General features: G+C 53.6%; 10 protein-coding genes across 10 annotated transcripts; 6 read left to right on the top strand and 4 right to left on the bottom strand.

Annotated features, from left to right (window-relative positions):
- Positions 1–1,657: 1,657 nt before the first annotated feature.
- AYO20_05276 (hypothetical protein) lies at positions 1,658–2,665 on the bottom strand (the record flags this gene model as incomplete). The annotated part of the gene is made up of 1 exon (XM_022643570.1): positions 1,658–2,665. One exon carries the CDS (start codon positions 2,663–2,665, stop codon positions 1,658–1,660), a length of 1,008 nt encoding a protein of 335 aa, XP_022500438.1.
- A 1,268-nt stretch (positions 2,666–3,933) lies between these two features.
- Positions 3,934–4,655, top strand: AYO20_05275 (hypothetical protein; the record flags this gene model as incomplete). The annotated part of the gene is made up of 2 exons (XM_022643569.1): positions 3,934–4,240; positions 4,324–4,655. The coding sequence occupies 2 exons, from the start codon at positions 3,934–3,936 to the stop codon at positions 4,653–4,655; spliced, it is 639 nt and encodes a 212-aa protein (XP_022500437.1).
- A 1,727-nt stretch (positions 4,656–6,382) lies between these two features.
- On the top strand, positions 6,383–9,652 carry AYO20_05274 (hypothetical protein; the record flags this gene model as incomplete). The annotated part of the gene is made up of 1 exon (XM_022643568.1): positions 6,383–9,652. The coding sequence occupies one exon, from the start codon at positions 6,383–6,385 to the stop codon at positions 9,650–9,652; it is 3,270 nt and encodes a 1,089-aa protein (XP_022500436.1).
- Positions 9,653–11,362: 1,710 nt separating this feature from the next.
- AYO20_05273 (glutamine synthetase) lies at positions 11,363–13,244 on the top strand (the record flags this gene model as incomplete). Its single annotated transcript, XM_022643567.1, has 6 exons — positions 11,363–11,365; positions 11,450–11,491; positions 11,596–11,688; positions 12,170–12,674; positions 12,733–13,128; positions 13,186–13,244. 6 exons carry the CDS (start codon positions 11,363–11,365, stop codon positions 13,242–13,244), a joined length of 1,098 nt encoding a protein of 365 aa, XP_022500435.1.
- A 3,548-nt stretch (positions 13,245–16,792) lies between these two features.
- On the top strand, positions 16,793–18,705 carry AYO20_05272 (hypothetical protein; the record flags this gene model as incomplete). Its single annotated transcript, XM_022643566.1, has 5 exons — positions 16,793–16,904; positions 16,956–17,287; positions 17,341–17,932; positions 17,992–18,362; positions 18,454–18,705. 5 exons carry the CDS (start codon positions 16,793–16,795, stop codon positions 18,703–18,705), a joined length of 1,659 nt encoding a protein of 552 aa, XP_022500434.1.
- Positions 18,706–19,329: 624 nt separating this feature from the next.
- On the bottom strand, positions 19,330–20,271 carry AYO20_05271 (hypothetical protein; the record flags this gene model as incomplete). The annotated part of the gene is made up of 1 exon (XM_022643565.1): positions 19,330–20,271. The coding sequence occupies one exon, from the start codon at positions 20,269–20,271 to the stop codon at positions 19,330–19,332; it is 942 nt and encodes a 313-aa protein (XP_022500433.1).
- A 573-nt stretch (positions 20,272–20,844) lies between these two features.
- Positions 20,845–21,510, top strand: AYO20_05270 (hypothetical protein; the record flags this gene model as incomplete). Its single annotated transcript, XM_022643564.1, has 1 exon — positions 20,845–21,510. One exon carries the CDS (start codon positions 20,845–20,847, stop codon positions 21,508–21,510), a length of 666 nt encoding a protein of 221 aa, XP_022500432.1.
- A 146-nt stretch (positions 21,511–21,656) lies between these two features.
- On the bottom strand, positions 21,657–22,286 carry AYO20_05269 (hypothetical protein; the record flags this gene model as incomplete). Its single annotated transcript, XM_022643563.1, has 2 exons — positions 21,657–21,977; positions 22,113–22,286. 2 exons carry the CDS (start codon positions 22,284–22,286, stop codon positions 21,657–21,659), a joined length of 495 nt encoding a protein of 164 aa, XP_022500431.1.
- A 988-nt stretch (positions 22,287–23,274) lies between these two features.
- AYO20_05268 (hypothetical protein) lies at positions 23,275–25,203 on the bottom strand (the record flags this gene model as incomplete). Its single annotated transcript, XM_022643562.1, has 2 exons — positions 23,275–23,570; positions 23,670–25,203. 2 exons carry the CDS (start codon positions 25,201–25,203, stop codon positions 23,275–23,277), a joined length of 1,830 nt encoding a protein of 609 aa, XP_022500430.1.
- A 981-nt stretch (positions 25,204–26,184) lies between these two features.
- On the top strand, positions 26,185–27,120 carry AYO20_05267 (hypothetical protein; the record flags this gene model as incomplete). The annotated part of the gene is made up of 1 exon (XM_022643561.1): positions 26,185–27,120. One exon carries the CDS (start codon positions 26,185–26,187, stop codon positions 27,118–27,120), a length of 936 nt encoding a protein of 311 aa, XP_022500429.1.
- Between the last annotated feature and the right edge of the window lie 53 nt (positions 27,121–27,173).

Here is a 27,173-nt window from a genome sequence, read left to right as displayed (position 1 = left end):
CGGCCGAGTCAGCATACGAGGTACGAGTTGACCAACGAGGGACTAGACCCAGAACGACGAGGGGGGACGAGAGGAGAGGGCCAGAGGCCGGAGGGCGTGGGGGTTTTGTCCATGTATTGATGTAGTGAAAGAGGACCAGGGACTAGGGAGAAGCGGGGGAATGAAAAAAAAAAAAAGAGAAGGAGCAGAGAACGACAGGTCAAGACCAAAGGACAAGTCTGGCGAATTACTGTACTGAGGACCTCGTACGGAGTACTGAGCAAGTTAAGTGACTAGGTACCTACCACCCATTACCTTACTCGCTATGTAGGTACTGGGTGGACCTATTTACGTACGTGCGTAGAGGGGGCGTGCGAGGACGAGGTATCGAGGTATCAAGGTACGGTAAAGAGGTAAATACAAGCAGTAAAAACCAACAGTGACGCTGACAAGTCGGTGACAAGTCGGCGACAATGACGAGTGCCACAAATGCTCTTGACATGGGTGCAGGAGAATGTTCTCCGTCCCAGCTTACTATACCGAGTACTCGCTACACCGGGCACACCAGATATGTACATGAAAGGTACCGAGTAGAACACACGAGCACATTCTGTGCCTCATCCTCCTTGGGGCCACCATAGGTCGAGTGCCACGTACTCGGTACCTGGTACCTCGTAAGCTGCAAGGTGGAATTCCCTCCAGCACGAGGCGCAGCAATCCTCCTCGTTTCATCCACCGTACATATATGGCGCACTCGAGAGCCGTGGGGTTCGCGAATTCCATACAACACAAGTACGACGTACTCCGTACCCAACCACCTCGCCCTCTGTATGATTTTGTCGACTTGGTACCCGTGTAGCATTCACGTCTCACGTCGGCGGTGGAAAGGTCTCAGGGAAAAAGGTTTGGTGTCATGCTCTCGTCGATCGGAGGAGAGCCGAGAGACCTTCCCAAATCAGGTGGCTCGTTACCATCTCAGGCCTAGAGATTGGTTGCGTTGCAATAGCTCCTCATAGCAGGTTGTGTCACAGACAGATAGGTAATGTCCCAGTTGCATCGTTGGGGGGACCAAAACTGACCCCACGTCCTGTCATCGACTCGTGCAAGCTGACTGGCCACGACAAGAAGGTTTTCTTTCGCCAAAGCGGGACGAAAGGGCTGGTGATGATCTACTTGCGGTGAGCAATCTGTCATCCTGGCACCTGGATATCCACGCCAGGTGGCAGTCCAGCCATGCTCGTTCCCTTGTCTGCCCTATCAGGCACAACTAGGCTCGGGCCTGACCGGAGCAGGATCGGTGGGTCTCGGCAGTTCTGATCAATCTGAGACGAGCCAAGCGACGAGGTCGTTTCTGGAAGACAGGGAACAATGAAGAGTGGAAAGCAACGGGTATGGATGGAGTATGTGTTCCTTGGCCCTTGGATCCACTGGGTTCGCACGAGGAAGACAAAAATATAATCCCAAGCAATATCCAGAGGGATATGTAAGCCCAGGCCATCTCGACTTTTGGGCATGTGTGGCTCATTGGCAGCATCACACACCGGAGTTTGGAATCCTCTTGTTGAAAACCCGAGATTCGGGGGAGCCAAAATATACCGACAATGCCTCGTTAATCTGCTGCCGCCCGTTACAAAAGTTCCATCGAGAGCTGAGAGGCGGAGTTGGCACAGGCGAACAATCACGCATCCCGGTGTGACACGGGTGGGTGGCTCTCTTCGGGCGCTTGAACCAGGCAGATGGGCACCACCTGCTGGTGATCTTGCGCGTTTGTTGCTGACCGGCGGTGCTGACTGTCGCTAGTCTTCATGGTAAGCGAGTTGCTTCTTGATCCTGTCCCCGACCCAGGCTTAGAGTTTAGGCTAGACCGCGAGCCGCTTCCTCGGTATCGCTCTGAATACACATGTTGGGGCCAGGCACTGCTGTGGTCGCCCGAACTGTGGCTGGGAGTGGGACCATGTCGACTGGCATAGCCTTGTCTACTTCCCCGGGAGTAGCTCCGCTCGTTTCGGGCATACTGCGCCATCTTCTCCCTCTGGAGCTGCTTGACCAGCATGCCGCGCCTGAGGTTACGGAGACTCACCAGCAACAGGGCAAAGTGCAGGCTCCACACGACCGTCCCAAATGCGATGCCTGCAAGCTGCAAGTTCCCGATGTCGTAGAGCGTTGGCGCACATTCCCGAGTAAAAATATTCAGCATATTGCACACGAGGATCCCGGACTGTGTGCGTACTGCAGGCTGCCAGACACGAAACAAAGAGCCGTAGCCGGCGAGGAGCAGGGCCGGAAGAAGGCTGAGCAAGACAAGAATAGGGACCGTCGTATGTATAATCAGACCTCGTCGGGAAAGCGAAGGGCGAAGACTCGAATCCTCCGTCGATCGCGAGTTCTGTTGCCTTCGTTGCCGAACCAGGACAATCGCATGATAGACGAAGGCAAATATTAGGGGCCCTAGGGGCATGCCGTCGGTCCAGTCGCCCCTATTGGGGCCTGTATTGTGGAAGAAATTGGCGTTCCATCGGGGAATAGCCGCCGCAAAAAGTGAAATGGCGATCAAACTGGCCAGCAGACTCGCGAGATGCAGTGCTGTAATGAAGCGGCGCCGTAAGCGGTAATGACGACTAGTGGGTGGCGGTGAGAAGTCGGCGGGGTAAGTTGAAGTCAAAATGAGGGTTTTGGAGCCGAGCATCTTGGATGGTAGGGTCTTGTTGATGCTCAGTGTGCTGACAGGTGTCGTATGTGGTCATAAAACAATATCTCAATGCGGACGTATAACGGGCGTCACAGCGTAAAAGGTCGTCAAGAAGGCCGAGAAAAAGCCAAGTCTCTCGCCAGCGAGACTGTTGAAAGTAAAAAGGGTATAATGATGCTGCAGATTCCACTGCGCAAGGCGGTAAGCAAAGTACGGTGAAAGGGAAGGTAAAGGAGAAGTAAAGAGAGAGAGAGACAGAGAGAGATAGAGAGAGGAAACCAGAGAGAGACGGAGCAGTAGGAGAGGGAGATATTGCAGAATCCATGTTGTTCTTGGTGTCGCGGCCTGTATCAGAATTGTTAATGGTCGTCAAATGGTCGCCAAATGATCCTGCGACGCTTCATGAAGGAGGTTGTAACGACTGGAACGTGTTTGCGAATCAAAAGGGCCAGAGGAAGTGGTCTGGACGACGATGAAACGATATAGCGAGCCAGGGGGGAGGCCTAGCGTGTCGCCGTCAGCCTGACCTGTCACTCCCTGTCACTCCCTGTTGACCGCCCAGGCCAGCGATTGGTGAAAATCGTCCGCGCCTCTCGAGAAGGCTCCAACGGCTCAACGGCAATGGCCACGGGGAACGCCCATGATTGTCTCCGTCAAGCCAGACCCCCACTGATCCCCCCCTCTAAAGCGGTCACGGCGGTCTACGCCATCAGCCGGGGGGGCTCCTGAAGGGCTCTAGCTTCCCTAAGGCTTAAGCTGGCCAAGGCGTGCATCATCCCTGGCCGTCCTGGCTGTCCTTGAGTGCCTGGCTGCCCTGGGACCCTTGGGGCCCTGGCCATGCGGCGCCGCATCCGGGTAACCTATTCTGCTGTAGAGTGCCTCGCAACGGCTAGAGACCGATTATGGAATTCCTCTGACAGCAAAGCCCACTGTTGGTCCTTGTCGCTTGGCAATTCCACGGTGGGGCAGAGCCCAATTGGAGGGGCAGGTTCTGGTAAGAGAAGGTCGCAAAAATGCGTAGTGGGAGGATAGTGCACTTGGGCAGGAGTGCCAGTGCAGAAACCTGGTCACCGTGACAGGTGACGGACGGCTATGTCCTTTCCCTCCGGCATTCCAATTTGGAGTCAGGCTGAAAAAGACATCGAGGGTCCTGGGGTCATCCATTATTGCAGGCCAAATTCTTCCTGTGCTGTGCTGTCCACTTGCTGACCTCTTCCCCTTCTGCCGTACCCGTTGGAACTCGCAGATTCCGATTCGATTTCGATATGAGCACAACGCCCATCAGGCTGCGAGACTCTCCCGCTCAAGTGCAGGAAAAGCTTGGCCTCAGCAACCGACAGTTTGACAACTTCAAGAACTTTGCCCGGAGGGTCCACGGTGAATACTGTGCCGCTCATCCCAATTCCAAATGGGCCGACGTCAATGCCGTCTGGACCGCCGTGCCCGAGCGAGAGAAACTCGATGTCATCCGCCTCATGTACAACCTGTGTACCGAATCCAACCTATTCCCTCCTACCACCGCACGAGCCGTCATCGAAGCAGGCATTGAACAGAGACTGCACCAGGTGCGGCGTACCTGGCAGCAGACCTCGAGGACAAGGACGAGGCCGTCAGCACAAGGGGATGATGGTGGATCCTGATGATGACCACACTAGTGCACTGGCTCGATGATACTCCGTATATGCCCGACACATTTGAGCAGTCGCAGCATCCAGTCCACGCACTTCTTGTCTGCGACAGCCTACCAGCCCTTGCCGAGATCCTGTTCCAAAAAGAGACCACATACTTTTCGGCGCTGCAAACCGCAACGCAACAGAGATATGTCCCACCGAAAAAGTCAGTGGAGGAGCCGGCAGAGCAGTGGGTGGAGAACCGAGCATTTCCCAGAGGAGGAGGGTTTCTTAAATACACCGGCTTTCAGCCCTATCATAATCAGAATGACCGTGCAGTGTTCGAGTTGTCCCACGCATATCGTGTGTGCCGATGACGATGAGGCTTTGGATTCCGGCAATCAGGGCGCAGAAGAAAGGTGCACTAGGCTGTGTCGCGACTGGGCTGAATGCAGGACGATTGCATGGCTGAAGGTTGGATAGGCCGGTTTGGCCAGCAAATCTGGCCCGTTCAGCCCAACTCTCGGATGGACAAGGGGCGCCGGGTCGGAAGACGGTAGACTCGGGAGGGTTTTGGTGAACCTACTTGTAAGACTGGGGTGCGGGATTGGTCTAGGTAATGGTGGTCATGGTGTCGCGGCCGATCCATGTCGACTTGTGCTGCAGCTCACTCAACGTGTCGGATTTTGGCCGGGGGCCGTGCGCTGGGAGAAAGATGCTCTATCATTGAACTGATAATAGTCTCCGAATGGACAATACCTTGAAACTTTCTTCCAAGCGACTCCGGAACTTTTTTTTGCTGAACACGTTACGTTTCGAAATCCCCGTCGATGCAGTTTTGAGTTCCCCAGTGCTGACAATACTGTAACTTAAAGCCTGGGGAACATTGTCGGTCCAATGTTTAATGCTCGTAGCAGGTATCCGCTGTCTTCTCGTCCAGATAGGAAACCCGCTGTCGTACAGGGTATAGAACTGTGGTCGATGCTCAAGGCCGACCTGCTTGATCCGGCCACTTCTCCTACACCATGGTGTGAACGATATCTAGCCGTACGTCCGAAGGCGGTCTTGATGGGGTATATAAGGTTGTAGCTTATGGATAGTCGAGTAATAAATTGGCAGGTGAACAGTTGGAGTCCAAGGCAGATCCGGGTAATGAATGCCGTCAAGGAGACCTGGAGGACTTTGTTTTCAGATGCGGACTGAGGGGACCTGGTCTTAGGACCTCCTCATGCCATCTAGTCGACATTCAACAGTTTTTTCCACGATCCGCTTGAGCAAACCTTGATCTGGAAGTGCAGGACACCGTGATGGAAAGGCCCGTCTTAGCGAGACAAGGGAAGATTGGTGGTTGGCTCGGGTGTGTGTCTGCGAGTGATTGGGAGGATCTAGCCTTTAGGGATTACTTGTGGTCCCCAAAGAGTGATCGTGGGATCCTGGGGGTGGCTGGGTTCTTTGTTAGCTAAGGGTTCATCTTTGGTGGTCTCCAACTTAGCCACGATGATCTTGCTGTCCTGATTCGATCGTGGAACGAAGGTGTTTTTGAGGCACACACTGAACGGTAGTGAGAGATTCAACTCCAACGTCCTATGCAGACGGGTGAAAGCTGCTTGGTGCCGCATCACGCCAGGGTTGACATCAGAAGCAAGTTTGCAACTGTACGTCTGGACCAGTACCGAGTAGATAGATGGCCTTGGAAACTCCTCTTATCTGGTTGGGGGTGCACTGAGGCTGGAGGCTTGGGGCTTGTGGTGGCGCCCAGCGCCTCATGACGCAACCGTGGTGAGGTCACTCCCGCCAGGAACAAGTTAACGAGTGGCCTACCAGCCCTACCCAGGAAGAATTACTCAGGCGCTCAATTTCCTTGTTCAGTCTTCTTCCAGCCTGTCTTCTCGACCGCGGTACTTTTGGCGTTAGTTATGTAGATGTCATCTACGAGTCTTGCTTGACAGAATTCTTGTGAAATACGTTGCAGGGTCGATTGCTTGGATTTTCCCGGTCTTGCGTTCCAAGTTGACGGAAGCAGCCATTCCTTGTGTCCATTGTCAGAGAGCCCACCAAGCTTGCGGACAGTCACTATGCTGGAGGAATCATCGTAGCACCTCATATGGCGCAAATGCTCGCGCCTCTGGCCTCTTCCGCTACAGATTACAAGACCAGTCCTACCTTCGATCCTCCTCCCACCTCATTTCCCTACCCGGAACGACCGAAATCAGAACACAACGACTCCCGTCAATGCTCAGAAACTACACTGCATAGTGGGTCACATACACAGAATCAAGAGAGTATCAAAGAGGTTGGACAAGATGCTGGACAGAATGGCAACTTCGAAAGGCCGCGCCTTGCTTCGCGCAAGTTCGAGACAGAAGTTATTAGCCCTACTACCTCGAGGACTTCAGCACCCCTCAGACAGCATCGGTCCACGGTGAACTACCCGGCTTTACGAAATACTGAACCTCGAATATCTTCGGGCGAGTCGGACACGTCGTTTTCCTCAGATGAAGACAACATAGCTGGAATGCACAGGGTAAAGACTTATCCCGCTCACAATGCCCTCTCAAAATCCCAGCTGAATCGAGTTCGGACTCACCGGAGGCCGTCTCATCTGAAGGTAGGAAACGAATTCTTTCAATCCCAAGGGAGAGTAGCCAGGGATGGCAGATTGAATATCTCGGTCAATGAGACAGCTCAGACAGGCTACCTTGCCAAAGCGCTAGGCGCAACCATTCGACATCAGCTGGGTCCCGACTACCAAGAGGAGGCAAAAGTGGCGGACAAGGCTAAGGCTGATTTCCTCAGAGACAAGCACAACCTTGTCATTCCTTCGATGAACATAGTAATTATGGTCATTGGTAGCCGTGGCGACATTCAGCCCTTTTTGAAAATCGGGAAGATTCTGAAAGACAAGTACCACCACAGGGTACGGATTGCATCGCACCCTACCTTCAAGCAGTTCGTTGAGAAGGAAGTTGGTCTCGAATTCTTTTCTGTGGGTGGAGATCCCTCCGAACTGATGGCATTCATGGTCAAAAATCCTGGGTTGATACCGACGCTTGAGACTGTCAAGTCCGGAGAAATAGGCAAAAGGCGTGAGTCGATGTATCAAATGTTCCAAGGGTTTTGGAGGGCGTGCATCAATGCTACCGACGACGAAATGGACGTGGCGAACCTGGAGTTAATGCGCTCGAAGCCTCCTTTTGTTGCCGATGCCATCATTGCCAATCCGCCTTCTTTCGCTCATTATCACTGCGCAGAGAGACTGAGTATCCCGCTACACTTGGTCTTTACCTTTCCTTATTCCCCTACGCAAGCGTTTCCTCACCCGCTGGCCAATATCAAGGCTTCCAATGTGGACCAGAGGTACACCAACTTCATGAGTTATCCCTTGGTCGATCTGATGACATGGCAGGGACTGGGCGACTTGATCAACCGATTCCGTGCCCAAACTTTAGGATTGGAACCTGTTTCAACTCTCTGGGCTCCTGGTCAACTCTCTCGTCTCAAGGTTCCGGTAACATATCTCTGGTCGCCGGGCCTGGTGCCGAAGCCTCAGGACTGGGGTCCCGAGATAGACATCGCAGGCTACGTCTTCTTGGATCTGGCCACCTCTTACAATCCTCCAAAAGATCTAGTGAAGTTTCTCGAGAGATCAGATGAAAGGCCGATTGTTTACATAGGTTTTGGCTCAATCTCGGGAATCAGCGACCCGGGGGCATTCACGAAGATGGTTTTCGAGGCAGTCGAGAAGGCTGGTGTTCGTGCTGTGGTCAGCAGAGGATGGGGCGGTATGGGGGATGGTATGGACAAGCCCGACGGCATCTTCCTGATTGACAATGTACCCCACGACTGGCTTTTTCCACGTGTTGACGCAGTGGTCCACCACGGTGGTGCTGGAACCACAGCTGCGGGGCTGAGGTTCGGCAAGCCAACAATGATCGTTCCCTTCTTTGGAGATCAGCCTTTCTGGAGTGCGATGGTCGCAAGAGCGGGTGCGGGTGCGAAAGAGGCATTACCTCTGAAGAAACTTGACAGCGACAAATTCGCTGAGGGGATTCGTCAGTGCCTCGAGCCCGAAGCCAGAGCCAAAGCGGAAGCCATTGCTCAAAGCATTCAAGAGGAAGGCGATGGGGCAGAGAACGCGGTGGACTCTTTTCACCGCCACCTAAATCTCGATGGTCCCTATTCGATGCGTTGTAGCATCTTCCCAGATCGCGTTGCCGTGTGGCAGACTAAGCACGCCAATACACGACTGTCGGCACTGGCAGCGAATCTGCTGGTGGAAAGTAAACAGATAAACTGGTCCAATTTGGAGTTGGCCAAAAACCATGAGTGGACGGACTTTCAAGGACCTGGGGAGCCTATTACCGGTGCCGGCGGCGTGCTCGTTCAAGCTTTCCAAGAAGCATTTCGTGGTCTGATGACGATGCATGAGACGACGAAACGAGACATCAAACACTACGAGAAGCGCAGGCGCAGGCAAAAGCAAAAATCAGCAATTGAAGGACTGACCCTGCCAGGACGGATTGCGTTGGCCACGCGTGGCACGTCAGTTGACGAGCAGAGGAGAGAGCATGCAAGGCTCATGCAACAGGTCAATTTCCATGGAGAGCCAGAGCCAATGAAGTTGCCCTTTGGTCAATCCGGACTCAACCAGTCCATCGCTAGGGATGCCTCGAAGTTGTCCAGGACCACAACAACAAATTCGGATCGCACTGACCCAATGGTCGTGATCTTGAAAGATGTGGGAAAGGGGATCGGCCACTCCAGCAAAGCCATTGCAGTACTTCCTTTGCAAATGTGGAATGCCCTGGCTCTTGGATTTCACAACGCACCCCGGTTGTATGGCGACAAAACCGTGCGGCCTTCTCCGCAAGGGATCAACGGATTTCGCGCGGGGCTGGAGGTGGCGGGCAAGGAGTTTTGGTTCGGGCTTTACGACGGAGTGACAGGTGTCGTCCGCATTCCCTACCTCGACGTCCAGGAGGATGGGATGTCGGCGTTGCCCAAAGGCATTGCGCGAGGCATTGGCGGGTTGGTGTTGAAGCCTATCTCGGGTTTGCTTGGTCTAGGAGCGTACACAGCGAAAGGAGTCCACAGCAGTGTTCGACGACGAGTGCGAGATACCCAGAAGACTGAGCGATGGATCCAGCATGCGAGAATCGCGCAGGGGCACAGAGAAGCTCAGATGTTGGAAGAGCGGAAACAGGGCAGCTCTGAGTTACCCCAACCACACTGTCCCATGCTGCCCGACCTTACAGAGGCTCGCAAACATGCACTGCACCTGTGGACGATGTATGAGAAGGACAGGATGACAGAGGAACGGGAAAAAGAAAAGCGGCTGCTTCTACTGAACAAGACGCGCGGTGAAAAGACTTGATGGGTTGGAGGAGCACGAGAAGGAATTGGAGGATGCGTGCCAAGTGCCACACCAACGCTTGTTCTTTCCGACCCTCTCGGCTTAAAGTCCCTCTACAGTCACGGGTCTAAACCTCATTATGTCATTTGCGTGATCGTTCAAATGCAGGTCATTAACCAATCAACTATCGGCGATAAGCTTCGGCGCAAGGGGAATGCGGGGAGGCTGCATGAACGCCACATTTTCCTGGCTTCAGATCAAGAGGGTTGCGTTTTCTTTTTGTTGCTGGCTTGAAGATACCCCATCCTGTTAGATGGTTTGTTTTGTTCGTTTAGGTAGCAGTCAAGCGATTAGGTGGATGGACTGACGGATATCACAAGAGGCGGGACACATAGACCTACACACAACTCGCTTAGCAAGGCGAACAGGAGCTGGGGAGAACCAAAGTCTGCGTTGCACGAGACGTTTATGAAAAGAGACGAATGTTCTCATCATCATACGCGGTGGTTGATGGATTGGCAATGGGTACCTGCAAGGTACAACGGCCTGACAAGTAGTAATAATAATAACTGGGGCGATGACAAGAACGAAACCGCTGGGCACACCGAACGGCAAAGGTGCCTGCCTGGCTCCGGCCCCTCGGGTTGATGATAATACGACATCGTAAGCAGCCGTGCAGTTCATCGCGAAAAGGCGGAGGGAGGAGAGTCAAGGAGAGGTGGGGGTGGTTGAACGATTGTCTGTTCGAGTAGCTGCTCATTATTCGCCTGTTTCGCTTCATTTGCCTCCACAGCAACTGAGAGTTGGATCTGGAATGTCTCGTGCTACTGAGCTAATTTACCCGGAAGCCCAGAAATTGGCATCTGAGTTGGATTCTTGGGTGTGCTGACCGTCCAACCCACGATTACATGCTGGACCAGTCGCAATGGCAAGAAGTGCGCCTTGAGGTATGGCCGTCATCATCACCGTCGCTCTTGTGCGCAGTGAGCAACATCGTCAATGCCTGAGGATGTGCTACGTAGCGAGCGAGGTTGGCCATGGCGTGAGGGAGGAATATCCGATCGACTTCTTTTTGTTTTTCCTTATCTTGAGCTGCTCTCTCACTAGTCGATTAGACCCAGTCTCTCTCAAACCCCAATGGATGCAAGGACCAGTAGGGAGGAATAATTACAAGTAGTGGTTCCGGTAGAGGTGGTGACCAGGGCTGGACCCTTGAAGCCTTAGGAATCTCCAACTGTTAAGCTGACGGTTTTAGTAACGACCCGGGCATCACTCCAACATGACTGGCTCGTGGCTCGGGGGCGTATCAGCTGGGCTTCTTGATGGGCGGCCAGTGGTGAGAGGCCCAATTCCTCTGGCTTTTTGGTGGGGGAGGCACGAAGCGGCCATGCCCAAAGGCCCCCAACAAAGGCCTCACTAGCCCCTCTCCCCCCCCCCCCCCCCCCCCAACTGCAAGCTGCAGGCTGGCCCAGGGTCATCCAGGGTGCAATGCTGCCCCATTCGCCCATGCGGCAATGCCATGCACCTTTGTGACATTTATTTATTTGCTTGCTTCTTCTTTGTCCTTCCTGTTATCGCTCCTCTCTCACTTCTCAAAACTTCCTTTCTCCTCCTCGTCGCTCTCCCTCCTTGTTGTTCTCTCTGAACTACAATCACCAAGAACCTTTTGTTCTCCTCTCTTCTGTCTCTATCCACATTGTTCAGTCTCGTCACTTGCTCGTCTTATCCACCATGGTGAGTTCCCTAGCTATGCTTGCGGCGAGAGCCTCACAACATCAAAACTGGCATCGTTCATATGGACTGACATTCGTCTTACAGGCTGGCGTCGGTGAATCTACCATTGTTTCCAACTCCTCCAATGTGAGTCTCCCACACTGCGCTCGAACGTCTACCCTCGATCACGACCCTGCGCTCTTGCGCCGGACACCACGCACCATTCGAACACTCACTAACCTATCTCACAGTTGGAGAAATACATGAAATTGGACCAGAAAGGCAAAGTCCTTGCTGAATACATTTGGATTGACGGATTCAACGGCCTTCGAAATAAGACAAAGGTAAGCACATTTGCGATATTTTGTCCATGCAATTCATCCCCTCGGTGCCTCCATCTGGCATTTCGACACGAGACCTGCCCATGGCCATAGTGGGCGCGCACCCTCAGCCCGAAATCCCGCCAAAAACCCAAAAAGTCCCGAAACGAGAACTCGGCTGCCACTTTCCTGTTGGCAGGGGTGCACCGCCGGGCTGGAAAGACCCCACGTTGGGAAACCCAGTTGCGGCGGCGTCACAGTCAAAAAGTGGCGTGGCTTATCCACCACCCGTTCTCGACCCCTCCGAGGCTGCGCCGCCCACTTGAAATCAGCCATGCGCCAATCGCCTTTCACCCGATCTCGGCATTTCCCAAGACGACAATCAAACCACCCCTTGGCCCGCGCCATAGACAGCCGAGCATTGACGCGGCTCCACCGAGACTTGACACATCGAAATCCCATTATTACTTGCAGAAATGGCCACAGGCTGACTTGAAACTTCCAGACTCTTAGCGAAGCCCCCAAGAGCGTCGACGATCTTCCCGAATGGAACTTTGACGGTTCATCCACCGGCCAGGCTCCGGGCGACAATTCTGATGTCTACATCCGGCCCGTGGCCATGTACCCCGACCCAATCCGTCTAGGCGAGAACGTCTTGGTTATGTGCGAGACCTGGGACCCCGATGGAACGCCCAACAAGTTCAACTATCGCCACGAGGCTTTCCGATTAATGGAGGCCAACGCCGCCCACAAAGTGTGGTTCGGTCTGGAGCAAGAATACACTCTCTTGGCCGCCGACGGTTGGCCGTATGGCTGGCCTAAGGGTGGCTTCCCCGGACCCCAGGGACCGTACTACTGCGGTGTTGGCACTGGCCGTGTCTACTGCCGTGATATCGTCGAGGCACACCACAAGGCATGCATGTATGCCGGTATCAACATTTCGGGGACCAACGCCGAGGTGATGCCCGCTCAATGGGAATACCAGGTTGGTCCCTGCGAGGGTATCGATTGTAAGTCACACGGCATGGGTTGCGCAGCGTCGCGAAAGATAGCTGACTCAATGTACAGTGGGTGACCAACTCTGGGTTTCACGATGGCTTCTCCACCGTATCGCCGAAGAATTTGGCGCCAAAGTCTCATTTCAACCCAAGCCTATCCCGGGTGACTGGAACGGAGCTGGCCTCCACACCAATGTGTCGTCCAAGGAGATGCGAGAAGAGGGTGGTATGAAACACATCGAGGAGGCCATGAAGAAGTTGGAGAAGCGCCACGTCGAGCATATCAAGGTCTATGGCGAAGACAACCACCTGCGTATGACCGGTGCACACGAGACATCAAGTATTGACAAGTTCACCTGGGGTGTTGCCGACCGAGGATCATCTGTCCGCATTCCCCGAGCCTGCGCCCGAGAAGGCAAGGGTTACTTTGAGGACCGACGACCAGCATCCAATGCCGACCCATACCGTAAGTCTCAAACCAGTTTGCTGCCGCCTAGCATGTGCTAACTTATGCGTGTCACAGAGGTCACTGGAATGATTGTTGAGACGTTATACGGAAGTCTGCCAGAGGAGAAGAAGTAAGCTGCTCATTGCGATGAGCTAGAGGGACGGACGAAGCGAGAGCAATAATACGAGACTAAAGAGACAGTCCACCGAGATGTGGATTGCCAGGGTTTTGTGATGGGGAGTTTACTTGCAACTGATGGAGGTCGCTGCTTAACATAGATCGAAGAAAGAGCGCTATTGAGGTTCAATATCATGATGCAACAACCCAACCATCTCTCTATTCCTTTCCTACAGTAGTGATGCCCGTTTCAAAAAATATGTATTCCCTTTCAAATCAATTTCTTGCGGCTTTGTTGAGAAGTGAAAACCAAGTCCGGAGTCGGAGAGACTTGGAGACCCATCAACTACGCGTAGTAGGAGTATAACATCACCGTGTTGCCGTGCCCTTGAGTTAGTGACACTTGTCTATCATCGTCCAATCTACTCTGTTAGTGCATTGAAGCTGGTTCAGTGGTGACTCGTGATAACGGCGGATATTAGCCACGAAAGATCTTCTCGAGAGTTGATTCGAGACATTGGGACAACAAACAACCAACCAAAGATTGCGCTCGTTCTACGTTGAAAACCGTCCGACCGTCTCTCCGTCCAATGGGAAACGAGGCGAAAAAAAGTGCATAGAAAAAGGAAATCCCCCAGATAATAACGTGAGATGCCATTGGGAGAAAGATTCGTGCAGGGAGGGGAAAACAGGCGAGGTTGCAGGTGGCACTATTATGGCGTAATCGAGCTGGTGTCAAACGCGAAGGGTCGGGACGGGAGGCATATTGCTTCTTTAGATAGGGAGGTAGACTGTCATGCTGGTCATCGGATCGCCCTTGGAAGGTCATCTCAGGTGAGCTGTTCTGAACTATACTCGCAAGGCTGGTTGGCACATTCATTCGTCCCCGCTATCAAGTGATCTTCGTAGCTCACTTCCCCGACGATCAACAGAACCGGACGCCTGGGAAGGGAAGAGGCAGAGGGAAGAGGGGGGACGGGGATCCTCACATCAATCCTTGTAAATCCTCGAATGAGCCTCGCACACACGCGCGTGTATTGTAGGGTGTTTTCCACTCAATCGGCACCCGCCCTACTTCATTGGTGTAATCTCAGTCCAAGTACTCGTACGGTTGTCTGGGCTGAGTACCGTGCTAGGCCCGCTTTTGTAGCGTGTAGAGACCGTGCTAAGGACGGTGTCCGTCCCCAGTTATCCGATCAAACCCGGTGTTGGTAGATTCATCATCAAGCTCTGTGTGCCCAGAACGGCAGCACATGGCGCCCGAACTCTCTCCTCAAGGTTTGATGTCTTGGAAGAGATAACAGAGACAGGGGTGGCATGACTTTTGCCAGAGAAACACGAAGCCATACGAAGACGAGATTGTTTTGTAGTTTCTTTTTGTGGAGGATTGGGTGTGGAGAGGGGGGTTGTTCAGCTTTGTGGCGCGGATAAAACAACAAAGACATATAACGACTGATAAAGATGCAGAAGGGAGGCACGGCACTCACGATCCTTCTCCGGGGGGTTCTGAGCTGTCGTCGATTCGACAATACCTGATGCACCTTCTGTTAAAGGGCCATAAGCGATAATCTGGGTGAAAAATTTCTTTCACCCCTGGACAAAAAATTTTCCCTTTAAGCGTGACCTGGAGAAGTTGGAGGAGGTGTGGTCGATGAGCAGAGGGAGCTAATGCGTGAAAAGATTATGCGCATCATGCGACAGGTCTATCGCAGAGGCTGAGGGACTCCAGATTGGGATTGCCATTGTTTTCGCATGCACCCCAGTTTGTGCATGGCTATAAGCTATGATCCCCCAGACGGAGGCTGCGAGGTTCCGTCGCTGAGAAAGGAGATACGTTGCTTGGCTGCTCACGTGCCTATGACGTCAAACTATTTCCGCTTGGCATCATTGGCTTTCGCTCGCTCGGTTAAAGTGGACAGACAGTCGCCGATAGGGAACAGAAAATAAGCTGGGCCCTTGCATGAGGCTAATGCCCGCGCTGCGTCTTTTGCCGGGCTCATCCCTGCATCGGGTCTGCACGAAAATCATGAAAGTCTGATAAGCTTTGCCGTTCCCATTGGTCGTTTTCAACCTCTATCTTGAATCACTCGTCGACGAAATGAATAACCACGCTGATTACACCGTGTTTTACACCTGGTTGAAAGCTGCAATTACCAGAAGCAATTCTCTTCGCTTCTTGCCGTCTTTAAGAACTGCCTTGGCATTACGAGACACAAATCTCCCTCAACCGAAAAATTTTCTCTTTGTCGCGTGTGTTGTTGGGCTGTTGCTTTTGCCAGCAGGGTTGTTCACCCTCTCACTACCAAGTCTTCCCGATATCGGGCGAAAGTCTATTCTCGAGTCAATCCGTCAGTCAGTCAGTCAGTTGTACCGAATACCAAGTCCATCTGTCCGTACGCCGTACGGTACGCCTGCAGGATGGCCTTGCGATCGACTGATGAGGTCCCCTGAGATATTCACAGGCCAAGGCTTTGGAGCCGACTGGACCACGTCTTCCGTGCAAACATGTCTTTGATAACAATTGACAGCTAACCACTCACCGAAGGACAATATGATCAGGCTGGGGATCTCGGCCCCAAAAGCCGTCGAGTCTTGTAACAGCTTCTCGTGCTGCCAAGCCACCAGACATGCATCCAGATCACAGATACGGATTCAGCTTTTTCGTCATGAGCATTGTATTGTTTTCTTTTCCTCGGTTTCGGTCCGCGCGGGCTCGTGCTAAGTGCGAACCACCAACCAGCTACGACAACCCCACAAATTTCCAAACAAGCTGCAAGTCCAACAGACCACCAACGAGCGATTTACCGTACCCAGGTACCTCCCTAGTCTTGCCCAATCCGCAACAATACCTCGAGGAAGACAAGGAAAAGAGGTGGAAGATAAAGACAAGAAAAGAAAAGAAAAACACCTCAAGCGGCTCATCCCAGTCCACAGACACATACGGACACAAACCCAGAGGCCACCCGTAACAAGCTCCTCCCCCGGTTCCTGTGACATGCGGTCCACTCAGATCGCCGTGACCCTTGCTCCATCGAGACCGTCACAGATGCATCACCTCCAACCCTCGTTACTCCCACTCCGCTGACCCATGACGCGACACCGAACTTTTCCCACCCTGTCTAAATGTCCACTGTCCAGCTGTCCAATGTCGTTGAAAAACATCTTCTGAGGCTTTTAGCTCCGTCTTGTCGTCTTTCCCTTGCTTCTTCAGTCAAACATCCCTGGGGCTGTACAGTCTTGGAAAACGGCATCCACCTCGTTTCGTATCTCTTGTCTCGCGTGCTTGACAGGCTTGATTGTTCCTATCTTTTATGTCGTCTGCCCTTATCATCGCCACGGCACCAACCACGTCGTCTCCTGCTGTCCGGTAAAGTCTTGAAAATTACTTCTTAGACTGCTGGCTTATTGGCACCTGATTTTTCTTTTTTTCACGACTACTCTTCTCTTCCTGCGACGAGGTATATATCTTGAGCTGGCCTGCCTGGGAGTTTGACAGCCTCGAAAACGCCCTTACCGAGGCTCACTCCCCTCTGCAGAACCCCGTCTCAATCACGGTGCCGTCACCATGTCGTCGAACGACATCGCTGACTTTCTCCCTTCGTATGCCTCGTACAACTGGACCGGCGCGCCAGCCGACTACTCTCTGGCTACAAATGAGAGAACAGGAGGAGACTCAAGTACGTTGTCTTGATCGCGTTCGGATGGCGGATTCTCTAACCATGGTGCAGGAACGGAGAATCTGAACAAATGGTATCAGTCGGGCGACCAGGCATATATCATCATCTCATCATGTCTGGTGTTGATCATGGTGCCGGGCCTCGGCTTTCTCTATTCGGGCCTGGCACGACGAAAGTCGGCCTTGTCCTTGATGTGGGCTTGCATGGCCGCAGGCAGTGTCATCAACTTCCAGTGGTACTTTTGGGGCTATTCACTTACCTTCTCCCCTACCGGCACAAGCGGCTTTATTGGAGATCTGGTTCACTTTGGCCTGAAACGAACTCTGGGGGCCCCCAGCCCCGGGTCGCCTCTGGTCCCTAGCCTCCTCTATTCCTTCTACCAGGTGAGCGACCTTGGTCCTTTTCTGGTAACACGACTCTGACGGGTGACTCACAGATGCAATTCTGCTGCGTGACCGCTGCTATCATTGCAGGCGCCGTGGCCGAACGTGGCCGATTAATGCCATTCCTCGTTTGGACCTTTCTGTGGGCCACCCTCGTGTACAACCCGATCGCGTGCTGGGTGTGGAATGTCAACGGATGGGCATTCAATTACGGTGTTATGGATTATGCTGGCGGTGGGCCCGTTGAGATCGGCTCTGGCATGTCTGCCTTGGCCTATTCCATGGTTCTGGGAAAGAGACAGGAGAAGATGATGCTCAACTTCCGCCCCCACAACGTTTCCTTTATCCTCCTCGGAACCGTCCTGCTATGGTTTGGCTGGCTAGGCTTCAACGGCGGTTCCTCCTTTGGAGCCAATCTCAGGGCTGTCATTGCTTGCTGGAATTCCAATTTGACAGCGACTTTTGCCGCGGCCGCCTGGGTTCTGCTCGATTTCAGGCTCGCTCGGAAATGGTCGATGGTCGGTTGGTGTTCCGGAACCATCTCTGGACTTGTGGCGGCCACGCCCGCGTCTGGATACCTTGACACATGGGGCAGTGTGGTGTTGGGCATTGTTACTGGCATTGGCTGCAATTTTGCCACCAAGAGTGAGCCATATCCAAGTCCCTTCTGCTTGGGCTTTTGTGGTGCTGACTGTTATTTTTAGTCAAGTATTGGGTCCGGATCGACGACTCCATGGATGTGTTCGCTGAGCACGGTGTCGCCGGCATGATTGGTCTGATGTTCAACGCTCTTTTTGGCGTCGACTACGTCGTGGGTCTCGACGGTGTCAATACAGGCGGCACCAATCCAACAACAGGCACTGCCATTGGCGGGTGGCCGATTGGGAACTATCGCCAATTCTATATCCAACTCGCCTATATCCTGGCATGCACGGGCTATGCCTTCGTCATGAGCGCCATCCTGGCTTATATTGTGAACTTTATCCCGGGTCTGCATTTGCGTGCTTCAGAGGAGGCCGAGCTGCTCGGCATGGACGATGACCAACTGGGCGAGTTTGCTTATGACTACGTTGAGGTATGTCCTTTTCCTTACAAAAGCACCCGCTTTTTTAGCCTTTTCAAATTCTCACGTCAATTGATACTAACCAACTTCCCTTGTTTGACAGGTTCGCCGCGACTATCTCGCCTGGACGCCGCAAAACCCGGACCAAAACGGTATCGACCCCAACATCCCCAGGGAAGATCGCTATGGCATCGGAGAACACTCGGACATGATCCGGAAGGCCGCCGCCTTGACCACCCCAGGCGAGTCGACTGAGGCCAGTACGCGCAGCCACCAGGAACTTCCCGCGCAGGGAGACCGGCACGCCATCAAAGCCGAAGATGCAGAGAAGGCCAGGCATGAACCAGAGGCGTAGGCTTCTCGTCTCTAGTCGTGTCTCTCTTCGTTGCCGCGTATGCGGGCCTGTGGCTGTGTGGCTGTCTTGCTGCGCTCCTCGGTGATCTGTCAAGTTGTGCGTACGCACGTCTCTACAGGTTTCAATCTGCTTGTTCCCTTTGAGATGGCTTGGCTGGACTAGGCCGTGTCCACTGGAAATGAACAAACACGCAAAGACCGGGAGACCACCACATCCATACATGCAAGCACAAGATGCAATCAGATGTCCTGTTCTTTCAAGGGTTCGCAAGTGCAAACGAACGCGAGGGCGAAAGCGGAGAGAAAGTTCCAAACTTTTACCCCACCTTTTTTGCGGTGCATTCTATGAACGAACCACAAAAAGGAATTCTTTTTATGATGTGCTGCAGCGAGAATATCCCACATTGGCTGTGATCAATATGTCTATGTCTAGATACAAGAATATATTACTTTTTTGAGCATACAATGGATCATCCGTGAGGCAACCCCCTTTTGTCACGGAAGAGAAGATTGAAAACGGTCTATTTTCTATGAACTGCAAGAGCTCGGGAGAAGGTAATCTCATTTGTTACAGTGAGGTTCCTTTCACTCCTGGTTCCCGCGTCTCGGTCGAGAGGAATTCCACCTAAAAGCACAAGGCACCTCCATCCACCCGCAGATCTGCGCCGGTGATATATCTCCCCGCCCTCCTACTACTGAGGAGGACGACGGGGCCGGTGATTTCCTCCACGTCGCCCATCCGGCCCATGGGACAGCGGCTGGCCCAGATGTCCCGCACGGGTTTCAGGTTGTCGCCGGCATTGAGCACCGTGTCCATGTACCCGGGGGAGATGCAGTTGACGCGGATGCCGTGGACTGCCCACTCGGCCGCGAGGTTCTGCGTCAGGTGCGCGACGCCCGCTTTGCTGACGTTGTAGGCCGCCTGGGGTTGGGGGAAGTTTGTCGCGTAGGCCGAGATGGAGGCGGTGAAGACGATGGCGCCGCCGGACTGGGAGGCGATCATGCGTCGCGCCGCGGCTTGGGCGCAGAGGAACGACCCCGTCAGGTTGACGTCGACGACCTTGCGGAATTGGCTGGCCGTCGCGGAGACGGAGTGCACGCACCCGACGATGCCCGCGAAGCAGCAGAGCACGTCGACACTGCCGAGCATCTCCTCTGCTGCTTGGAATGCGCGGTCCACCTCCGCCTCCGACGTCACGTCGACGGGGATGGTGTGGACTTTTGCGTTGGGGAAATCCTCCTTCAGTCGCGCTATCGCCTCCGAGGACGTCTGGATCGTCACGGGCAGGTCCATGAGGGCGACCCCACCGGCGCCGTGCTCCAGCAGTGCCCGCGCAGAGACCAGGGCCAATGTCCCCGCTCCGCCCGTCAGGACCGCGTTGCCCTCCACTTTGAACCTCGCGGCGGCTCGCTCTGAAGCGGACGTCGCCTGTACGGGGGCCAAGGGCGCCGTGAGAGGGTTTTCAGCCACCGAGAGACTCATGGTCGGGATGATACGCGAGGTGAGGGCTGCCCGCTCGTCCTGGTCCGCCATTGGTGCTGCCGGTATTGAGTTGGGTTCGCCCATTTTGGCGGTCTTGAGTGCGAAGCGAGTCTCTGACACAGTAGATCTCGGCGTAATGTGACGATTGATTGTCTGAGCGTATGTGTATTAAGAAAATAGGGGTTATCCACCTGTCTGTGTGGTGAGGTTATTGGCGGTGAGTCGTTAGAAGCAGGCACTGGTTTAGAGTAGGAAAGCAGAGAAATAATAAGGTCAGTCAGATAATAATTGACAGATTTCTATTCATCACTAGGGCTCACCGATCGACCTTGCCTCTCGACATTGACGTGACTTGACTTGTACCCTGTTGACGCGTTTCACTCTCTGTTTGTGTCTCAACGGTGTGTAGTGTTACTTCGCACTCGGTATGTAGTGACATCTTTTGGCATATTCTCGGCGAAAGATTGCCCGATCCGCCGACCACCAGAATATTTTTTTCTGAATTATTGTGCCACAGACACGCAGATCAATTTTCGAGTGACTGGCAGATTGGCTGGCATTTTCTACTCGGTACAGGTGGTACACCTCACAAATCAATTCAGAACCACTTGTCGTATCCCTGCTTCTCCCTCTTCCTACCTCGTCGAACACTCAGCAATGTCTCAACCCAGCCCGCTTCCGGGCCCCACGCCCACCGCGACAGCGTCCTCATCTCAATCTCTCTCCTCCCAGATCGACCTGCTGGTGGCCCTCCACCTCTGGTCCTGGCCGGCCTTGACCCTCGCGATCCAAAACGCCTGGGGCGGCTCCCCCGAGGTCTCCAAGGACAAGCGGGACTGGTTCGCCGGCGCCGTGTCGGAACTGCTCACGTCGACGCCCCCGCAACTGGCCGACGTCGGCGACCTGGAAGAGGTGCTCATCCAGGTCATGCTGGACGAGTTCGAGGTCGTGGTCGACGACGGCAGCGCCGAAGAGACGGCCGCCAAGATCTGGAGCGGCGCCACGAAATTGGGCGCGGGAGACGTCTCGGAATTGATCGACCTCTACGCAAAGTGGCAGGAGAAGCAGAAAGACGGAGGTGGTGACAAGGTCGTTGGTATCGTCAGGGGGGAGGACAAGGATGCGGAAGAGACGGATTGGGACGATGACGATGATGATGAGGAAGACGAGGAAGAGTGGAATGGGTTCCCTGATCGAGCAGACGTGCAGATGGATGATGCGCCGCCGTCACTCATTGACATTGACTGGAAACCGAAGCAGAAGCCCGAGCCCGAGGTGGACGAAGACGGGTTTACAAAGGTTGTGGGCAAGAAGAAAAGATGATTCTGTGCTCGAGACTCTGGTCACCAGACTTATTTTAACCATCTATCTGGCATACAAGTTCCAGCATTCGGAGAATCAGACACACTGTCGACCGACCCATCCCTCTGGACAATGGCGTCACCCTCACAGAATACTACCGCGACATTTCAGTGACCCTCTGGATCGACCAGCCCCAAATCCTCATTCTCCTTCTTACTCCTCTGACTCCACTCGGGCGGCTCGTCGATCCCCTCTTCCTCCTCGCGGTCGCCCTGTGCCTTGTCCTTGTGCACGGTGGTCGGCTTGTGCTCGGCCGGCGAGTACACAGTGTACAAGATCAACGGTGTCGGACCGGTGTTGATGAACTGGTGCTGCGTGCCCGCCGGCACAATGATGAGATCTCCAGCCTTGACGTCTTGATCCACGCCGTTGATGGTGGCCTTTCCTTTGCCGGATGTGAATGTCAAGATTTGGTCGACGGTGTGTTTCTACAGAGAAAAACAAGCCACGATATTAGCAACAAGCCACACTAAAGCATTCAACAACATCAACCATCCGCCAGAAGAATCGCCAGAGAACCCAGAAGACTAGGGACCAGGGACCAGGGACCAGGAGAGACTCACCTCGTCTCCGATCTCTCCGTCCACCGGTACCGTCATGAGGACCAACTGACTGTACAACCCCGTCCACAGCACCCGGCGAAAGTCGCCCGACTCGCTGGGTAACGAGGTCGTCATGTCGGGAAAATAGGCCATTTCGTGTTTCGGCGGATCCATGGATGGGGTGGTGAACTTCATCCTGGCGGTTTTCGACGTTCCCGTTCCCGTTCCCGTGCTCGTTCTCACGTCTGCAGCGTTGATCCGGGTAAGGAGTGGACGTGCGACGGCGTGGTAATCCCGTGATCCGAGACGGCTGGGTTCAAAGTGTAGACAGCGACAGCAAGATCTCCCGAATCTGAAGAATATTTGCGATGCGAGAGACATGGAGCAATAACGACAAAAAGAAAAAGAGACGAGAACGTTTCGGGAAAGGACAGGGGACAAAAATGATGACACCTCGAGGGATCCGAGTTGAATGAGATGATGATATGGTGTGACTGATGCCCAGGTATCTTGATCTTGCTCCTCCACCACTTACCACCCACCCACCACCTGGTGACCCTGCGGAGAGAACTCGCGATTACGTTACGAAACGAAATGAAACGACCGTAAACCTCATGACCAAATAAAGTGTTCACGGAACACATTTCCCTGACACACATGGCCCCTACATTGGGTAGCACGTACCAAGCTTTCCCATGAGCTGAGAAAAGGAAAAAAGACCAGGAAAAAAGGAAGGTCTCGTATTACCGGAAGCGGAAGCGGAAGAGTGGTCCACACACACCGTAGCCAGCCAGACTCGTGATGTCATCAAGACGAAAAAGTTCCATCCTCGTCTATGTATGTACGTATCATGTATCATGTATGGTCTATGCTTCGAGTCTAGACTTGTATGTATCGAGAGAGTACATGTCCATATCGTCCGTCTGTCTGTTACTTGTGCCTGTCTGCCTACCTAGTAGGTAGTGGGGAGGGAGTTGTTGAAACATCACGTGTGTGTGGTATCTGTCTATGTGCTCTATGCTCTACCTTCTACCTTCTATGTTCTACTGGACTGGCGTCTTCGTGTCTATACCATTGCTCCCGAGCCTCCCTCTGCCCCTTCTATTCGAGCACGCCAGATCCATTGATCGAAGAAATAAGATACCTTTGACAAAATCGATAGAACGCAGTCCACCGACATTAATCACGACGCCCTCTTCATCTCAATTCCCTTGGTGCCGTCCATGACCCTCTTAATCTTCTCCTCGTCCACCTCTCTCCCAGGTTTGCCCATGTACCAGGTGATGTCGCTGCCGTCCCTCTCGCAGACGTGAAAGCCGTTGCCGAAGAAGCCAAACATGTTGTCCTGGTCGTCGTACTCGATCTCGTAGTCCTCGAAGCGCGGCTTCTCGAGCAGGCGCAGGAAATGAAGCCGCGAGCCCGGGTAGACGGCGGGTTTTCCGTCGACTTTGCCGCCCTTGAACCAGCTTGAGCAGGGTCCTATTCAAGAGGTAAGCACATGTCCGTTTCTACTCATGCCATGTTGTACTGCCATCCACCACAGGATCAGGGGAAAAAAGAGCGGACAAAAGAACTCACCGGTCCATGCAGTCCTCTTCAAGAAGGAATCTGCATGTCTCAAGAATTGGTCCACCACCTTCGCCTTGGGTCGCAGACTCCGAATGTTCTCCACCTGCATCTTCTCGATCACTTGGACTGTGTAGTTACAGTACCCTTCGATCAAGGGGAAGAAACTGCCATGTGCCGACGGACAGTAAGCGCCGCCGTAGACGAAATAATTGGGAACCTCGGCCAGGCCGAGACTCAAGTACGAAGGGACGTGAGGGTGATCTTTCCACTCTTCATTTTTCGAAACACCGTTGACACTCAGCGGGAAACGGGGTTTGTACGAGGTGTCAAAGCCTGTGGCGCAGATTATCACGTCGACTTCCCTCTCTTGGCCGTCTGGATCGATGAAGCCCTTTTCCGTGATCTTTTGCAGCTGCGATGCAAACGCCGTGGTTTTTTCGCCCGTCAGGGCTTCCAGGTATCCGTTTCCAGGAGTCGGCCGACGGCACCCGACGAAGAACTCGGTCGGCATGATCTTCTCCAGTAGGTCCGGCCGGTCTTTGAGCAGCGTCCTCATTTCGTTCTCAGAGTATTCCCGGGCTGCCTTTTGTGCCTCGGAACCATTGATGATGAAGCCGAACCGTTGATTGAGCTCACCTTCGATCATTTTACAGTAGGCCAGATACTCGTCAGGATCATCAAACAGCTTCCGTTGTTCCTCATTGTAAATGAAATTGGCACCATCTTTGCCTGCGAATGCTTGAGCGAAACCGGCTGTGATCCAGATCTTGTTCCGAATCCAGGTATATACCTTGTCGACTTTGTCGTAGATGTTCGGTAGGATCTGAACAGCGCTGCTTCCCGCCCCGACCAGTGCGACCCGTTTACCCTTGAGATCCGTGTTCTGATCCCATTGGGCTGAATGAAGGAGGGTGCCCTTGAAATCGTGCAGACCAGGGATATCCGGCCACTTCCATTTGTTCAAAACTCCACCCCCGTCGATGACTATATCTGCATGATCCTCGAATTCCCGTCCCGTGGTGAGGTCCTGCACACGGACGGTCCATTGAGCGGTGCCCTCGTCCCAAGAAAGAGCGACAATTCGATGCCGCAACTTGACATACTTCTCAATAAAATTGTTCTCCTGCTCGACCTTTTTGATGTAGTCCCAAATTTCGGGCGAGTATGAGTAGTACCGGGACCATGACGTGGGTCTCCAGGGAAACTGATATACCACACTGGGGATATCACAGGCACAGCCTGGATAACGGTTCTCATACCAGGTGCCGCCAACATCGGCGTTCTTTTCGTAGCATATGATCTCGACATTTTTCAGTCTCTCTTCCGCGGTTTTGAAGAAGTTCAACCCAGACATGCCAGCACCGAGGACGGCGATACGCATCTTCTTCCGGGAACCGTACAATTGCTCCAGAATTTCAACATCATCCGGTGATGGGTTGTTCAACAGTGGGCGCGTTTGTTCCCTGAGAGCAAGTCCAGCTCTATCAGCGTCGTCGGGGAGATACATCCCCCCATAGCCGTTGGTGGTGGCCGATGGCGCCATGTTCGTGATTTGAAGAGGTGACTAGACAAATGGGCAACATATCCATGGCCAGGGAACTCCATAGGTGCTCGTATTTATACACACATCCACACATCCACACACGAGACATGATTCATTCGGTTCCGAGAATCGGTCCTCCTGCTTTGACGAAATTCGCACATCCGGTGGACAAGTAGAAGGTAGAAGGTCGATGAGTGCGGAGATGTTTAGTACCATTGGCCGCTATTCTCCGCATATTTGGAGAGCCGAGGCTGCACTTTTGGTTTGTTGTGATAAGACTCGGTGGGAAAGACGACAGTCTATCACAGCTGAGCCATGAGGCTGGGGTTCACGATGACAGCTGGTATTATCAGGCTGAGCCACAGCGTGCGCGGTATTGGTGAGAGCCATGTCTCGTCATATGAGACAGCACCAGGAGGAACGAGCGCATGAGCAACTTCGGTACGCAGTGGCACGAGTGGGTGAGGTGATAGTGTGTGTGGTGGCAAAAGCCAAAAAGGAGGCTCAGCCTCGGCCAAGACGAAGTGACATGGAATATTTGTTTTTCCGGGCCCGGTGGCCCCAACGGCGACGGGATTCCAGCGAGCGAGATGAGCGAGATTTGAATGGGTGGCACTGCATGGCCGTTCCCAGCCTTCCTGCGCCCGCCCCACGCGTCTAAGTATCGTGGTACCTTAGAAGCCTAGCCTTCCACTCCCTCCGCCCTCTCCGCTTATCACAAATCTGGCTGGTCGATCTTCTCGAATCCTCGAAAACAACAAGCCAACCACTGTTACGTATGGGCCAGCCTTGACTGCGCCTCACTTGACAACAAATTCTTTGCCCTGCGCATCATATTGCCATCCCAGGTACCGCCCGGGTACTGCGACTACAAAGACTCTTCTTATTGTTACAAGGCTTTCCAATCACTTTTCCTCTCCCAATTCACTTGAGAATCTCGTCTTCTATCAGACTCGAGAACAAGTTATCTGGCTGGACACCATGGCAGACATACAACGACAGCCTCTCTCCCCTCTGCAAACACAGATCCCTTCCTCAAACTCTCCTCCCGCATCAACCGCCTCCTCGCCTCGCCCATCTCTATCCGCCAAACGTTCCCGATCACCTCTCTCAATCGACCTTTCATCTCTCCCGCCTCTTTCCCAACCAGCACCTCCCTCCAACACTCTCCTGATTACTCGCCTTGATGATCCCAAGATCTTCCACCCAGCGTCCCTGGCGACAATCAGACAACACATCACAGATATCGCGCCCTTAAACTCCTTCTCTCCGCTCAAGTCCATGCACCGCATCATCTGCTCCTTCTACGACGTCGATGCCGCCATTGCCGTCAGACAGGTTATCGACGGGTCTGCGATAATGGGAGATGCCGTCGCAAAGTGCTACTTCGGTGAACCGACCCCGATAGGGGACGAGAAGAAATACCTCGACCGACCGGACGCTGGGAGGTTGTTCTTTATCAGCCCCCCACCGAGCCCTCCCGTGGGCTGGGAAATGAAAGAGGAGGACCCTCCAAATACACATGTCCACGCCGAAGATCTAGCGTCGAAGCTGGAGAAACTGAATGGCAAGCTCACATCGGCCCCTACCAACGCTGCCGACGACTCCGCCTCTGAAGACGACGCCAAAGTGCAATACACGGCCGAAGGGCTGCGGAGGTTGAAAGCCAGCCGAGCGCCGGCCGTCTCTGGAGTGTCTGCAGACACATCCCCCACGGCCGATGCATCACCAAAGAAGCATCGGAGCCGAAGCTCGACTTTGATCTACGACCCCAAAGCCCACGGTGACAGCCCCGCGCTTCCGGCGGTAATGCTGGAGGCCGAAGATGAATCCGACGTGGAGCTGGAGGCGGAGATTCCGTCCAAGAAGATAATGGCCAGCACGGCACGTCCGCCTGTGGAGTTGATGCAACATTGATGGAATTGTCTTGAGGGGTAAGGTACTCTTTGGGAAAGGAATGGCCGAGATTG

The sequence above is a fragment of the Fonsecaea nubica genome, assembly GCF_001646965.1.
Source record: "Fonsecaea nubica strain CBS 269.64 chromosome Unknown Scaff30, whole genome shotgun sequence".
Lineage (NCBI taxonomy): Eukaryota > Fungi > Ascomycota > Eurotiomycetes > Chaetothyriales > Herpotrichiellaceae > Fonsecaea > Fonsecaea nubica.
The sequence above is the reverse complement of the archived record's forward strand: the minus strand, read 5'-3'. Positions and strand labels throughout refer to the sequence as shown.